At 56.9% G+C, this 17,110-nt stretch overlaps 1 protein-coding gene across 2 annotated transcripts in view; it reads right to left on the minus strand.

The window, feature by feature from the left end:
• The window catches only part of SEPTIN9 (septin 9), a 143,233-nt gene that overhangs the window by 65,708 nt on the left and 60,415 nt on the right, over positions 1 to 17,110 (minus strand). For both annotated transcript variants that reach the window (XM_060082627.1, XM_060082628.1), the window contains exon 2: positions 13,759 to 14,400. In XM_060082627.1, coding sequence (XP_059938610.1) covers positions 13,759 to 14,400 — 642 coding nt within the window. The remainder of the gene's footprint in view (positions 1 to 13,758; positions 14,401 to 17,110) is intronic.

The raw sequence follows: 17,110 nt of genomic DNA on the forward strand, positions 1-17,110 counted from the left end.
TGGCACCTTCTGAAAGAAAGAGGCCAGAGGAGGGTGCCAGCCTAGGCGGCTCCACACCCCAGCCCAAGCTTCGGGGCAGGGATCCAGCTTCATGCCTCAGCCCTGGTCCCCAGCCCTGAGTGGCCAGCGCCGGCAGAGCTCCATCCCCCAGGGTTCAAATTCAGACTATTAACAACTGGAGGCCTTAGGCAAGTGGCTGGAGCTCCCTGTGCCTTGATTTCCTAATCTGGAAAATGGGGTAATGAGAGCGCCTGGAAGCTAGCCTTATCCTGCTGGAGTTGTCAGGCTGGTGGTTGTTACCAACCACTCGGCCTCCTTCTCCGGCTGAGATAAGGATTTCCCTCATTGTTGCCACAGGGATCTGGATCTGGATGGACCTGGAAAGTCTTCCAGTTTCAAAGTTCCATCCGGAAAGTGCTTGTGCCAGCTGGCCCGCGCAGGGGCCAGGGAAGGGGAAAGCCAAGGGTGGAGCGAAGCATGCAGGAGGAAGGAACAGCCAACAGGGAGGGCCCCCACCAAGGCCACACCAACCACGCAACGGGAAGCCGGCTCAGAACACTCCCCTAGCCCCCCCAAGCCTCATCTGGATACTGAGGCTGAACGGTCCCGGACCTTCTGGGTCCAAAGAGAGCCACCCACCACTGGAGCCAGAAGTCTCACTGGCTTGAAGGCCCAGGTGGGGCTGCCCAGGCATCACGGGGGCAGGCACCAAGGCCGGGGGACCTACGCCACCCACGGAGAGCAGAGCGCAAATACCTGCCCCAAACAAGCACATATAATAAGCAAGGGCTTGTGGTGGTGGGGGGGAGGGGGGAGGCAAACTTGCTGCTAAATTAAATACCAAGAAATTCAGCTTCCAACTCACTGACCTAGGCTCTCTCGCCTGAACAGAAAGTCCATTGACAGAGCCACTAAATAAACCACCCCCCTCCCGGAAAGCTGGGATTGGGCTTCAAGGTCCGCCCCCGTTCCTGCACCAGCTGGTCCATACAGCTGCCCTACAGCCTCTGCCCAGCCGCCTGTCACCCTCCTGAGACACAGGAGTGGCCAGGCCCCCCGGCTGCCACAGGAAGAAGTGGGGCTGCGCCTCCCCACTCGGCCTCGTCCATCGCAGCCTCCCCAGCCCTGCCCCCCAGCGGAAAACCACAGCCCCCCGCCACGTCCTGGGACTCCCAGGCCGAACTCACCTGGTGGGGGCTGGGGACAGAGGTGCCTGAAACCCAGGCGGGCGGTGGAGGCCAACACTGCAGGGCCTTGTTTCAGGAGGTGCCCCAACCCACTGTAACCTGAGCCCTGGATGCCTCACCAAGCCAGCTCTTCCCATCAGGCACCAGATAGGCATTAGTCAGCAGGTAAACAGGCAGGGAGCCACAGACCTCAGGAAGGCCTGCCTTAGATAGACCAGCACTAAGGAGAGGGGGCATCATCCCAGGGGTGAAAATAGAGCCCCCTCCCCTCCTGGGCTGGGCTACTGGACTGTGCAAGGAAGTGGACCTGACTGCCAGGGGAACGGGCAGCGGTCACATCATGACTCAGGCATGCCCTGGGGTCACCACTGACAACGGTGACCATGGGTGTTACCTACCCCCGAGCTGGGCTCCCCATCCCCGTGCAGAGGAGGGAGTGGACACGGCAAGTTCTGCCAGAGCAGGAGGCTGCGTCTGCAAGGGTGACCCGCCCCGGGGAGGGACAGAGCCCCTCTGTTCACACAGCAGTCTCCTCACACCCCTCAGGGGTCGCCCAAGATCTCCTGTTTCTGCCCTGTCAGAGGTAAGGCAAGGCATGAAGTCTGGGTGACGACAGATGAGAGGAAGTAGGCCTGGAGACAGTGACTTAGGAGAACGGGCTGTCAGGCTGGCCTTCGCAGTCCAGGGACCAGGCAACTGGGGGACTCAGAGGAAGGGAGGGGCGGGCCACTCCCTGGGACGTGACAGCCAGCCCTCCCCACCTCCAAGCTGTGGCCGCCACAGTTATAAAGTTCCAGCTCCTCCCGGGCCACGAGGGCCTCATCTCAGACCAGACACGCCCCCCGCAGCCGGTCCCACGGCCCTGCACGGGAAACAGGACGCACAGGTCTCAGATGATGGCCAGGGCTGTGCTCCAGCCAGGGCCTGGCCGAGCTGAGGCTGCCTGGAACCGAATATGCTGTTTGGCTGCTTCCTTGGCCAGCTCAGGGAGCCCCCAGAAGGAGGGCGCTTTGGGTAGAGCATCTGGAGACCTCACTGGGATAGACAGGAAAGGAGGCCCTGCTGCATCCTCGGGGCCTTGGAGGCCAGCTGGGCAGCAGGTCCGAGTGGGCAAGGCTGCCTCCCCACCGTCAGCAGAAGGCCCAGCCCAGGCCCGAGCTCTGGACCCCCTTTATTACGCCTCTTCCTCCCACTGGATCTCTGGGTGTGCCAGGGACCCTCCTCTCCCCATCACACTCCATTTAGGGGGACAATGCCCAGGCACAGATGCCAGACATCCAACAGCAAAATGACAGGCTGGAAGGGTGGTTGTACTGCTCCCCCCATCCCCACCCCACCGAGCTTTCTAGAGGAGGACTCTGTTCCACCCTCGCCTTCCTGCCCCCAGGCACTCCCCACCCTGCCCCACCCTCCCCACTGCCATCCCTGGCAGGTGCTGCACTCAGCAAGTTCAAAGTCCTCAGCCCCTCAAACCTCAACCCTCTTGGGGCCAAGACCAGGGAGTGCAAATTTTAAAGGGACCGCCAAAAAACTCAGGAATCAAGATACATAATATTTCAATGCAATATTTTTTGAAAATCAAACTTTTGCAAAAAATCCTTAATGAGCGCAATCCAACCAGGCAGGATTCGGGCGAGGAGAGTGCAGCAGGGCTGTGCACATGCCTGGCCCGTCTTTCTTGAAAATGTGGATATTTGTTCATCAAGGATTTTGGGGGGCACAATTTTGATTTCTAAAAGCATTGCATAAAAATACTATTTCTCTTGATTCCTGAGTATTCTGGCGCTCCCCCACCCCTCCGCTAAATTTTGTGCCCCCCCGCCCCGCCCCCGAGTGCCTCACTTGCCCTAATCTCGGGCGTGTTCTTTTTGCTTTCACCCACCAACCTCCAGGGGGCCACACCCAAGCTCGACCTTGAACCCAGGACCACCTGGTTCGGGTCACAACCTCCCGGTGCCAGCGATAATTCCAGAGCCGCCTCGCCTGCTTCACTTTCCTCTTTGGCCCTCACCGCGGCTAATGGGCTTTAGGTTTTACTGTTCGCTTTGTTTACGCTCTGCCGCTTACCATCAGCACATAAGCCCCAGGAGGACAGGATTTTTCTCTGTATGTTCAGCACCGATGAATTCCTCAGCGCAGAGAACAGTGCCTGGTACATGTCAACGCTCAACCCTTCCTGCATAAACAAACACTCCCGGCATGATAATCTCTAGGAAATCTGATCAGGCCCTGGTGAAACACCTCTGGTGGATCGGGCCCATAACACAGCATCCAGCCCACCTCTGGCCTGGCCCGCCTTCAGCCCACTGCCTAGGCCAGCATGTCCCAAACTGTGGGTTCTGATGCTTTAATGGGTCCTGAAGACTAGTTAGTGGGTCATAACCAGCATTATTTTTTTTACGTTTAAAAAGAATACATTCATACTAGAAGAACTAGAAGAAGAAGGTAGAAACAACCCAAATGGCCCTCAGCTGATGAATGGATAAACATGATGTGCTCAGTCCATACATGGAATATTACTCAGCTAGAAAAAGGGACGCAGCCCTGATCCAGGCTACAACATGCAGGAACCTTGCAACACGATGCAAAGGGAAGGAAGCCGGTCACAAAAGACCACACACTGGGGCTTCCCTGGTGGCGCAGTGGTTGGGGGTCCACGGGTTCGTGCCCCGGTCCAGGAGGATCCCGCACGCGGCTGGGCCCATGGGCCATGGCCGCTGAGCCTGCGCGTCCGGAGCCTGTGCTCCGCGGCGGGGGAGGCCACAGCGGTGGGAGGCCTGCGTGCCGCAAAAAAAAAAAAAAAAAAAAAAAAAAGTTAAAAAAAGACCACACACTGTATGATCCCATTTCTGAGGCAGGTTCACAACAGGCAAATCTACGGTCATTGTTTAGGGCTGGGAGAAACGGAGGTGGGGGACAGGAGGTGACAGTTAATGGGGACAGAGATTCTTTTTGAGGTGATGAAAACGGTCTAAAATTGGATGTGGCGACAGTTTCACAACCCTGTAAATAACTAAAAACCACTGGACTGTACACTTGAAATGGAAGAACGGAATGGTATTATGTGAACTGTATCTCAATAGAGCTGTGTTTAGAAAATAAGAAAAGCTCCCCCATCCAAAGAAGCACACACAGCAAGTATGAAGGTGTAGCAGGCACACAAGGTAAGACGTGCTCCGCGGAAATATTGTTTCATTTGTATACACACCACACACACACATCTACACATACGCGTGTCCTGGTTTGCGGTGTAAAACGTACTTCTTACTGGGGGCTCCAGTCCAAAATAAGTTTGAAAGCCACTCTCTGGGCAACATCAAACTCAGGATTCCAGAAAGCCAATGGCCCTTCACCTGCCTGGACCACTCTGCCCCCTTCAAGACCAAGGGCCCTACCCCCTGCCCCCCACCTCCAAGAGCTCTCTGCTGGCAGGGTTGGGGGGCTCCCTCCTCGGGGTGCCAAGGCCCTCTGGACTCGTCCCTCTCAGAACACTTGTCACACTGCACTGCACGCATGTTTCAGACGGAGCGTCCCCAGGACACAGGCTGTGTCCTGGCCACCGACACATACTCTCCTCTGAGGACAGTGCCAGGCCCAGGGCAGCAGCTCAGGTGCACAGATTGATGGTGGCAATCATGGGGAGCTGGCCCCTCACCACCCCCTCTACACACCACTACCTCTGAATGATCTGAGGGATTTTAAATAGCTTACAGGATGATTTTCTAGCGAAAAAAAAGGTATAAAATAGGAGGAAACAAACCCTAAACTCAAACAAACCTATGGAAAAAACTTTTTAAAGGATGAGGCTCCCACAAAAGTATCTAGCTCAGATGGTTTCACTAGTGAATTCTTCAAACGTTTTAACACAGAGATGATCGTGTAGCCGCTTAAAATGTTCCAGAACACAGAGGGGGGTAAAGAAACGCATCCAAATTATTTTTGCTAAGCCAGCACGACACTGACACCAAAATTGATAAAAATAGCAGGCGCACACATGCCCAACACGCTGTAGATCAAGCTCACGCGTGTATATCCATGCAAGAATTGTGCATCTCTACCTCGCTGTTTAAACCCAAATAAATTCCAATGGATTAATGATTTCAGTACATAAAAATGAAACCATAAAAGTACCAGAAGAAAACCTGAGTGAATTTTTTTCCTATGATTTTGGAATGCAGGAGGCCTCTAAGCAGGACATAAACCTCCACAAGAGAAAAGAAAAAGAATAAACTTGACAACCTAAGGGTTAAAAATCTCTGTTTAGAAGAACACACTAGACACAAAATTAAAAGTTAACAACTGGAAAAAAGCACTTGTAACAGCTACAACAAAGGTGTACCAAGAACTCTTAAACAAACAAACAAAAAAATCAAGAAAATGATTAACGACCCAACTGGGAAAAAAAGGAACGTAGGACAGGAATGAGCAGTTCACAGGGAACCCAGGGCCCTTGGCCTGTAAACAGAGGAAAAGATACCCACCCACCCACCCCCGCCCCGCAACTTAGTAAGAGATGCACAAAATAAAACACACATCAGATAGCTTTCTACCTCTCCGACCAGGGCAAGGGACATAGCGCCTCTCCGTCATGACCAGAAACTGATGTAGCTGCTTTAGAAGCCAATTTAGCAACATGGATCAAAATCTTAAACGCACACATCCTTTGGTGAAGAAATTCCACTCCTAAAGGTTTATCCAACATGTGCACATATATAAGCGAAAGGATGTTCATGGAAGCCTCGTTTATCACAGAGGAAGCTGGACAAGAATGGCAGGACCATGTCAGGGCCGAGGACGCAGCTGTTACGAGGAATGTGCCCAATCTACATCCACAGTGTCATTAAATGGGGAAAACACACACACGCAAAATCCAGAAGGACACACAGTGCGCCCCACCATCCACATGGGCTATCCTGGGGAAAGGGTGGGAGATCAGGAGAGACAGATTTCCTTTTCACATTTCATGTGACCTTGACTTTTTCTCTTCTACCAATGGTCACGCACTGCTTTGGAGAATTAGAAGAGAAAAAGGCAACAGGGCAGACGGGGCCGAGGGAGCCAGGGATACAGACCAGAGCGTGGACTACAAGCTCGGGGAGGGAGAGGCACCGTGCAATGGCCCAGCTGAGCCCGTTCGTTAAAGAAGGCTGCATTTGGTTTTCATTTATGAGCTTGTTTAACAAAACCTCCCGGGTGCTGGGCCTGCACTGGCGGTCCTCACACGTTAGCACTTTTGTTCTAACAATGCCGTGCAGGAGGAATGAGGTCCATTGCGATGATGAGAAAAAGGACTCAGAGAGCATAGGTCATCAGGCCAGGGCGGTCTGAGGTCCATCTCCCCCACGAACAAGTGGGCAAGGCCTGCCGAGTGGCTTCCTGCTGGAACATTCTGTGCTTCTAAGTTGTACCCTGTGTGTGTTATATTTTAGAAGGAGGGAGATGGAAGAGGTGACCTCCAAGGCCACTTCCACTTCCCAATTCCTTGCTGGGACCAGCGCTGGTCTCTCTGAACTGCATTGGACAGACCAGGGATTTCCAAACCAGGTTCCCTAGAGCCCTGGGGTTCCACAGCGGTGTGCCCAGTGACAGCATGGGAAAGGGGACGGGAGGCCTCCCTGCTCAGAGAACTGGACGCTCAGTCCTGGGCACGAGCTGCCTTTGCTCATTTGCTACAACCGGTAACTCCGGGAGCCCCTGGGATTCCAGGGGGTTGTCTGTGACACCCACAGAAAGGCCCAGGTCAGGGAAAGCCCAAGTGGATAAAACGTGGAAAGGAAGTCATGCCTGGACCCGAGAAGGGTCCCCTCCTCACCGCCCACAGCTCTCAGACATGCGGCCCCAAGTCCACATTGAGCCACGTCAGGCCAGTGGGAACCACGTGGCATCATCCTTCAGGCTGCCTGCTGGAACCCAGGGTCTGGGCAGGGCCGCCCACACTTCGGGGCGCCAGGCGGGGGTCCGAGCCGCTCCTCCGGTGCTGAATGTGCCCTCTGTCCACAGAGCGTGGCTGTCCGCACAGGCGTGTCCCCCGGACAGCAGCCCCATTGTGCCGACCCTGGCTCCCAGCAGCTGTCCTGGGTGGAGAGGCTGCGGCTGCAGACACAGCCCCTCTCCTGGCAGCTGCTCGGCTTCCCAGGTCAGGCACCCAGGAGGCCTCACCCAGCACCACGTGTCTGGGGCCCGGGCTCCGTCCCTGGTCAGGGCTGCAGCCCCCAAGCTGCAGGGAGGCAGCGCGGGGACCCGCCTGCAGCGCCGGCCTCCCTGCCTGGCCCGCTCCCGCAGCTGTGCCCAGCTCTATGTAAGGCATTCCGCAGCTGCTCGGCTGCATTCCCTGGACGGGCCCGCATTCCTCCCTCCTCACCACTGGGCTGGGCCTGGCAGGCAGCTGGAGGGCCAGCTGGGGAGGCGGGTGCTTTCTCCCAGGCCCGGAGCCACGCTCTGTCCTCCCTGCCCCCTACTCTGCCCCACCGTGAAGGAGACGCACCTGGGCCTGGCCACACCTCCGCCACATCCTCCTGTCCCCCCATGCATGGGGACTTCCTGCTTCAGACCGAGGTGTGCGTGGGCCTCAGGGTCAACTCAGAGGAGAGCGTCTGTTCTTAAAAAGCGGAAGGAGAAAGGGACCCAATCCCGAAAGGTGAGAGGGTGCCCGGATGCCCTCTGGGGCCACGACGGAACGGGGAGGAGCCCAGAGCAGAGGGGTCTGTCGGGCAAGGCAGCCAGGTGGGAACATTCCTGCAGGAGGTACAGCCTTTTTCCCACCAGAATAGAAACACGCAGCCCCCCACACAGAAGAAAACTCTCCGGGCTAAGGGCCCAAGGCACAGAGAGATTCAAGTTCACTGCTCTGCTTTGCCAGACACAAACGAGACCCTCAACAGTTATGAAGCTCCTGCCATATGCCAGGTGCTGGGATGAAAGGCTAGACGAGGTGCAGACCCCAGCAGTGGGGAGTTCACAGTCCAGGGACAGGCCCAGAGTGGACCCTGGTTAGTGAGTTGTCCTGCGAACACGGGGGGTGTCTAGGGAGCCTTTGCAGAGCTGGCCCTTCCTCCCTAAGCAGATGGCGGCCCCCTTCTCCCCCCCTTTCACGCTCTCTGATCCCCACACACACTTCTGGGGCACGTCACGGTCCCCCCACTTCACTGGCTGACCCCTTCCCACCCTTCAGACTCAGCTCAGATCTCACGTTCCCCAAAGCCTTCTCCGCCCAGCCTCCTCGGTCCCCATGTCCCTGTGCTTGTCGCCTCCCATGATTCCCTGTAGAAGTGACATCTTCCCTGTTCTGCCCCAGCCCCTAACACACGCCTGGTGCAGCAGGCACCCAGGTACACCCGGAAGACGGCAGGCTCACCTCGTCTGCCAAAAAGCCACGCTCACCACCAGAGGCGTAGGGGGCCTGACGTCCACCTTCCTCAAGGCTCTACCCACGACCAAAGATATTTCTAGATGTTTTTAGCCGTAGGGAAACCGGAGGAAGACACTTGCTGTGTCTGCCCCACCCCAATGTCACGCCCACATCACCAGGGACTCCTGGCACCACCGTGGACTGGATACCTGTCTTCGTTATTGGGGGCTGGGTAGGTGCAGCTGTACCTAGACAGCTCAGACCCCCTACCACCACTGTTGCCTCGGGCCAGCAAGCCCAATGCCTCCCTCATTTGACAGATCAAGAAACTGAGGCTGGGGAGTGGGCGGCAGGTTGTGGGGGACGCGAAGTGATGGCTCAGAACCAGTCGGCCGGTGGGGTGGAGCCAGGACACACCCAAGAACTCAGCTGGGCGCCAGTCCAGGGACACCCCACTCGCCACACGGCCCGGTCACCCCAGCCTCCCCCACGGCCTCCAATGAGCATCCAGAGACGGCAAAGAACCAGACCCACGAGCGAGCGGCCAGTGCCCGCCTTATAAGGCAGCCTCGGGGAAACTTGGCTGGTGGAACCAGGAGGGGTGGCTCCCGGGGGGAGGGAGAGCGATGAGCCTGCCACACAGACACGGTTCTGGGTCCTGCAGCCTAGCCCCACCCAGAGCCACCCAGGTGGGGGCAGGGGGACCTGGGAGGGGAGGCAAGGCCGTTGCCACCCAGAGCCTGAGAGAGGATCAGGGATGGAGGGTGCCAGGTCCAGGGGCAGGGGCCAGCAGCCTCGGAAACCAAGAACCCAGCACGCCAGAGTGAGCGGATCAGACCTGTGGGTTCCTGGTTGACCAAAAAAGTATCTGCTTGATCCCTGGAGAGTCCCATGGGGTCCCTGCAGCCCCTGCATCTGCCTACAAGAGCCACCACAAAGCCATCCCCATGTCACTCCTCCAACATTGTTTTATTGAGCACCTGTTATGTCCAAGTCACTCGGTATCTCATGAGAGTCTTTACAAAAAAAAAAAAAAAGACAACAGCCCCAGCCTCAAGTAACCTAGAATCCAGTTCAGGGCATGGAGGGAATTCTGAAGAAGACATAGCAAACGTTAAGAGTGGGTATCGCTGGCTTACAGGTGAATTATAGTTTCTTTCTTTCTAATTATAGTTTCTTTCTAATTATAGTTTCTTTCTATATTTTCCAAATTTTAAAGAAATAGTACTGTGAAAAGCTGTTTTTGCATTAAAAAATGTCTAGCAGAGGAAAGAAGGTTCATACACAAATAATTTACATTCCAAGACAAACACACGATATTATATGTGAGAAAGATGCAAAAAGGCACGGGAATCAGAGGAAGTGAGGCTAGTTCCAGTTAGTGGGAGAGGTGCCATTTGAGCAGGACTTTGAAGGATGCATAGGAGTTTGAAAAGCAGTGATGTGAAGAGAAGCGGGGCTGGGGATGAGGAGATCAGTGCAGAACCGCTGTGAGGAAAGGTGGCCAGTGGGAGACCACGAAAGGACCAGAGCAGGAGGGGCTGGGGAGCAGGGAGGTATGAGCCGGACAAGAGGGTGAATCCACTGTGGAGGGCGGGAGCCCGGGCAGGTGAGCAGTGAAAGCTCATAGTGGGCATGGATTTCATCAGTGCTGTGCTTTAGGGAGGTCAACCTAGGAACAACTTAGCTGAGGTCCCAGGACACCCTGTCCTGTGCCCACAGTCACAGTCTGGAGGGCTTCCTGGAGGTAGAGGCAAAGGGCTGAGTTTGATCAGAGGGCACAGAGCTCCCTACCTCCCTGATCCTTTGACACCGCAGCGCCAGCTGGCCCTCAGGGGTAAGGGATAGTGAGCCCATGGAAGGCAGTCAGAGCAGGCCCTGCAGGCTGGGGGGCTCTGGGAACTCCCAACCCAGCCCCGCCATGGAAGGGCGGAAGGGGATGGGAGTGCCAGGTCTGCAGGAAAGATGGACAGGAAATGAGGCCGAGGGACAACCGGATCTGTGCCTGGAGGGGCTGGATAGGCCGAGACCAGAGGAGGGGGAGGGAGAGAGAAGCAGATGGAGCCTCAGAACAGGGGCTGGCGGGGAGCTAAGACCCGGGGCTCTGCAGAAGCCACTGCAATAGATGCAGGGAACACCCCTCCATCGGGAAGACCCTGCCCTCCACCTGGACTTGCCCAGGACCTCAGGACTGGATGTCCAAACGAGCAGGTGAAGGCCAAATTTCCAAGCCCACAGAGGGCCTTGCTTCCTCCTCCACCAGCCCACTTCTCACCCCGCGTTACTTCCAGGCTCACCCCACAGTGACTTCTGTTTTAAATGAAGAGAATCCTCCCAGAGTCATCCAAGCCCCCACCTCCTCCAAACCCGAGCATCCTTCCTCTTTGCAGTATCTGTCCAACGCCCCTGCCTGGTTCAAATGCACCTAAAGGTTCTCAACCTGTGAGCCCTGGTCTCAGAGAGCCCCCTCCCCATCCAGCCAACAGGACATACAGGAGGCGGGCTCAGCACACTTGTGAGTTCACACATGTGCACACCCATGACTGGCACATACGCCAACCCCCAGTTCGTGCTCCAGGGCCAGGAAGGCAGCCCCCCAACCCGGCCCGTGGACCTCTCCACGAAGAGCCGGACTTCCATCTGCACAGAGAGGGGCTGCGGGTCCAGGGTGCTGGCGCCCAGCTCAGACACTGAAATGCTTTTCCCTGGAAAAGCTGCACAGGCCCAACACCAGGCTCCCCAACACCTCTGGACTGTGGCCTCAGCCGGGAATGCTCTTCCCTCCCTGTCTTTCCCTGGTTAAATCCCACCCTCTCCAAAACTCAGCTGCTGAGGCCCGGGCTCCCGGGGTCTCTCCCACGGCCCCGCCCACTTGGTTCCACAGCCGCTGTTCACGTCCCGCTCCCGAGGCAGAGCTGGCCTGACCAGTCCCCACGGTCCGGCCTGACCAGCAGCTGCCGCTGGAGGAAGACGTTCTTAGATGTGCCCGAGGCTGCGCCCCGCCCCGCCCGCCCTGACGACCCAGGCTGGGGCCACCCTGAGCAGACACCCCCTGCCTGTCCCCCAGAGCAGGACCACGTCCTCGGGCATGCAGTGCCGACGGTCACCAAGATCTGGACGGTGACGACCGTCTCCCCAGCCACATGCTGTTTGACTCAGCTGAGCGTGAACACCTCACCCCTGTGACGGGGCTGTATCCGGCAGCAAAGGCCCTGGACCAGCAGAAGATCGCGAGGAAACAGCCTCCTGGCCGCTCCCCAAACACCAGCTATGCGTCCTGACATTGGCACCAGCGCACCTGGGGGGTGGTGTGGCTCTGCAGGGTCACGTCTGGGGAGATGCAGATTCACACACCAGGGCTGGAAGGGACCTCTTGGCCCTTGCTGCCCACAGCGTGGCCCAGCGTCAGAGGAAATTCAGTCAGCCCCTCGGCCCACCAGACCTGCTCGGTCAAATGTGCACTTGGGCAGAATGCAGCTGCTCCACCAACACCCCTACCCCACCCCATCACAAGCCCCCAAGTCCACTGACCACAGGAAAATTCTCATTCAAAAAGGAAAACCTGAAAGAACTCAAAGCAAGGACTCGAGATAGTTGCACACCCATGTTCACAGCAGCTTTATTCATAAGAGCCAAGCAGTAGGAGGACCTCAGGTACCCATCAACAATGGATGGATAAGCAAAGTGTGGTCTACACATAATGGAATATTATTGAGCCTTAAAAAGGAAGGAAATTCTGACACCTGCTACAACATGGATGAACCTTGAAGATGTGCAAAGAGAAACAAACCAGACACAAAAGGACAAATATTTAGGATTCCACCTACATGAGGTACCCGGAGTAGTTAAATTTGTAGAGACAAAAAGTAGGATGGGGCCTCCCTGGTGGCGCAGTGGTTAAGAGTCCGCCTGCCGATGCAGGGGATACGGGTTCGTGCCCCGGTCTGGGAGGATCCCATATGCCGCGGAGCGGCTGGGCCCGTGAGCCATGGCCGCTGGGCCTGCGCATCCGGAGCCTGTGCTCCGCAACGGGAGAGGCCACAACAGTGAGAGGCCCGCATACCGCAAAAAGAAAAAGAAAAAAAAAAAAAAAAAAAAAAAAAGTAGGATGGTGGGTGCCAGGGGATGGGGGGGGAGGGGGAGTTAGTACGTTATGGGGACAGAGTTCCAGGTGGTGAAGATGAACACGTTGTGGAGATGGATCACGGTGACAGTGCACAACAACATAATGTTTTTAATGCCCATGCATTGTACACTTAAAAACGGCTATACCAGTCAGTGATGTTATGTGTATTTTACCACCATTAAAAATAATTTTTAAAAGGTATATCAAAATCCCAGAATGTTCTGCCTGTTCAACCCAAAGGACACTTACTGAACATTTACTGAGCTCCGAGTCCCGGGATCAGAACTGGACCCAGCTTTCACTGGGCTTACAACCCAGCCGGCACCTTAACACAGCCCATGGGGCCAAGACCCTCCCTGCGGGGGCAGTAACGGTGTCCCACGGGATCAGCACCACCTCCCCCGTGAGCTCCCCGTGAGCACAAGTCCGGGTTTGGACCCTCCGAGGATGGTATCCAAGCAGAACACCCCCGAACGGAGCTGTGAACAGGAATCACGGGGTTCCCTGGCCTGGGACCCCCTCCAGGCAGCCCTGAAAATATTAGCATGCAGAGATGAGGCGTTCTCATGCTCCCTTTGCATCTGGCCACAACCCTCCCTACCTGGGAAGGAAGAAGAGGAAGACCCTCCTGTGCAGAAAACCCCCCTCACCCCCTGCCCCGGGGGTACCAGCAGGGCAGCCACAATCCCCTCCTGAGCAGGAGCCTGCCTCTCCACGGCCCAGCGACCACCAGCCACCAAGAATGTGACAGCCTGTCCTAGGGTCTCAAATCCATCCAGCCCCGACACGAGCCTGCCCCGGTTCCTGCCCCCAAGTCCTGGGCTCACAGCAGAGGTTACACCACGGCCCTGTGGACCAATTAACGGGGGCCCTCCACAACCCAGAGATTCTTTGCCAAGTCTAACTCAAATCCAACTTGCTGCATCTCGGTCCATCCCCCGTGGACAGAAAGAGCTGCCAGTCCCCTCCCGTGAGCCTTTGGAAGTATACGCGCCCCCCTCCTCAATATTCAGCTTCTTCCTCCAAGACTCCAGGGCAAAGCCAGCTCCCCACCCCACAAATCACTGCAGCACGGATGACCAGCACCTGCTACTCACCCTCCTGGCTCTTGGGTGGGGCCTCGGCCACGGGTGGCTGGGGCTTGGGCTCCAGCCTGCTCTGCAGCTGAGACATCGGGGTGGGTTCCGAATTCTCCAGGGTCTGGGGTGGGATGGGGGAGGCGGGCCCCTCGGCTGGCTTGGGCACCTGGATCTCGACCCTCTTGGGGGCTGCGTCGGCGGTGGGGATGGCGGGCACCTCAGGGACCTTGGAGGTGGGGGTCTCCATCCTCCGGTGGGCTGACTCCTGGGGCTTGACTATGGTGATCTCCGTCCTCCGAGGGGTGGGCTCTGGCGTCTTGTGGCCCAGTGCCTCAGCTCGCTTGAGCCCGAACCGGGACGGCCCGGCGGTGCCGGCGTTCTCTACCTGCTTGGACGAGATGTCGATGGAGATCTCGGTGCGCCGAGACACGGGCTCGGCCTTGGGCCCCGAGAGTTCGACCCTCCGCAGGGCAGCCTTGGGGGATCGCTGGCTGAGGGAGTCTACATGGCGGGCCGCGGCCTCTGAGTTCTTCACACCCAGGTCCTGGAACTTCTGTGTGGAGCTGGCCACAGAGGCCCGGAGCAGGGGAGTCTGGACCCTCCGGGTTGGGGTGGAGTTGGGCGTCTCGACCTCCTCGACCTCAAAAGATCTTTTCAAGGCTGAGAGAGAAAGCGAGGAGAAGGTGGTAAGTAGACGGCTCGGGAACCCCTGGGAACATCCCGCTAACGGTGAACATCAGAAGGCAGCTGGCGGGGATGCTACAGCAAGGGGCCCCCGGGAAGACTCTTGCGCCCTTCACCTCTCAGGAAGAAGAGAGGACAGCCCCACTCTACTAGGGGACTGTGGCACCGGCAGCCACGTGTTCTGGGAGAGAGAGAAAAGGTGGAAGCTTGGAGGACGCCCTCTGTCCTCTCTGTCCTGCCGTGGCCATGGTCCCACCAGCTACATTTTCTATAAGGATGCTCTGGCTCAAGGGAGGGGCCTTTGAATTCTTTCCCTCCTCACCTCCGCCCAGCAAAGACACCAGCAGCAAACACCACCAGCAGCAGCAGCGGTGGAGAGATGTCCTCCAAAACAACAGCCACAACCATAACCAATCAGAATCTCGATGGGGGGACTTCCCTGGCGGTCCAGTGGTTAAGACTCTGCACTCCCAATGCAGGGGGCCCGGGTTCGATCCCTGGTCAGGGAACCAGATTTCGCATGCATGCCGCAACTAAAAAGATCCCGTGTGCCACAACTAAGACCCGGCGCAGCCAAATAAATATAAATAAATAAATAAATACCAAAATTCACTAGGAAAAAAAAAAAATCTCGATGGGAATGTCACCACCATATCAATAACAGCATGGAGAGCCAACGCTGGAACTTTTTAACACAGGCAAGGCATTGGGCTTACTGTGTGTGCATAACCACATTTACTCCCCACCCTAACCCCATGGTGTAAACGATGCTATAATCCCCTGATACAGATGGGAAAACTGAGGCCCAGGTGCTTAAGCAAAGTGCCCAGTGGCGTGGGGTGAGTAGCAGAGCCGGAAGATGCGTCTAACTCCAAGGCCCAGGGTTCTTACTCCTTTCTGGTGGAATAATGGAGATCCTGGGCGAAGTTCACACCACTGTCTTTCTTAGTCCTCACACCGGCTGCTTCTGCCTCCATCCTATACCACTTGCCCCAGCCAGACCTGGGCCCATGCAGGACACTGACCACCCAACTCCCACCCCGCAGCCCAGCATTTCCACCCGGCCACCCACCATCTCCGCCAGGATCTGCTCCCTCCAAGGCGGTGGGGACACTGCCTGAGGAGCCACTATCCCCATAGTCCCTGCAGCCATGCTGCAAATGAGAACCAGCTGCTCCGGGTTATAAAGACCAGAGTGGGAAGGGGCCCGCGAGGCAGGAACATGCACCAGCTCCTCCCCAGCCGGGCCCACAGCGCGCCCTCAGTGACCCACAGTGTCTCCCCACCCCCCTCCCCACCTCACCTCACAGCCCCATGAGCCCAGGATTACAGGGATCCCCCCCCCAATTTCCTCCCCCAGCCCGCAGCTGGTCCCCAGCCCCCAACATCAGCTCTCAGGGTCATTCTGAGCAGTCCCTCCCTCCAGTCTTCCTTCCTCCAAATTCCAACACAGCCCTTGTCTCTTCCCCGTGGACATTACCTCCCTCAGAAGACCAGGGTGTAGTGGGTGGCTGAGTGGGTGGGTGGCCAGGAGCGTGTGTGCTCTGAAGCACTGGATGTAGGGGGAAGCAAACGAGACCCCAGACCCTGATTCCTGGCTGCCGGAACTACCAGTTCCCCAAACGTGACACCCCTGGGGGACCCTGTCTAAGCCCTGGGCACACCTCCTTCTCGGTGGACAGAGGGCACAAAATCCTGGGTCACAAAGCTCAACTGTCCCAGAGGCCCTGCAGGGATGGGAAATGTCCTCCAAGGGAGGGAGCTGTGCAGATTTTGGGAGCGGGCGCCTCACCACACACTGACTTAGGGACACACCTGCTGTTCAGCTTCATTGCGGCCAAGCAGGCATGTGTGTGCAACGTGGCCAGAGCACCTGATTCAAGAGAATCTGAAAATCTGAATTTTTTTATATGTTATCTCCTGATTTTTAAATGCTGGCACAAACAAAGCAAAACAACTCCTTTAAAAAACACTGTGTGGTCAAAGGAAATCACATCCAAGGGCTGCACTCGGCCAGTGGGCCCTGCCGTGACCTCGGGTTGATAAGGCACATGACCAAGTGCGGCAGGGGTTGTGCCTGTGCAAGGACCCCAGCCTGGCGCAGCTCTGCCTCTCACCGGGGGCTGTCCAGCAAGATATGCAGGGTACAAACTGCCCATCCAAAGACGCCTCAAGTGCCCAGGGAGAGGTCAAGTGCCTGCTAAACTGGCCAGAAAGTCCAGGGCTGAGTGCCCGGAACTCTGTCCTCTCATGGTTCCCAGGGCCTCCCGAGACATCTGGTCTACCCCCGCCCCGAGAGCACTGTCCCAACTGTCCCCAACGGTGGCTCCTGTCTGTCTGTGAGCTCCCTCGAGGAGGGGTCCACACCCCACCCACCTAGGCATGTGCATGTCCAAGAGTACTTGGTGTTAGCTCCTTGGGGCCAAGTTGGGAGAACAGGAACTAGGTGGGTGAGGGCCCTTTCCCAGGTTTGCCCCACGGGAATAAGACGACCTTTTCCTGGGAGTCCCGACAATGTCTGTGCCCCTCTTTGGAGAGCCCCCTTCTTGGGGAGCCCATTTGAATGCACCTCCAACTGCAACTCATGAATTAAGACCCTGCACCAAAGTAAAGGCCTCCCTGAGTCGGGAGGCCCAATTCGGCGATGACTTGGAACCAGACTGGCCGGCACACAGATCACTACTCC

This window comes from Mesoplodon densirostris, chromosome 18, assembly GCF_025265405.1.
Source record: "Mesoplodon densirostris isolate mMesDen1 chromosome 18, mMesDen1 primary haplotype, whole genome shotgun sequence".
In the NCBI taxonomy this organism is placed as follows: domain Eukaryota; kingdom Metazoa; phylum Chordata; class Mammalia; order Artiodactyla; family Ziphiidae; genus Mesoplodon; species Mesoplodon densirostris.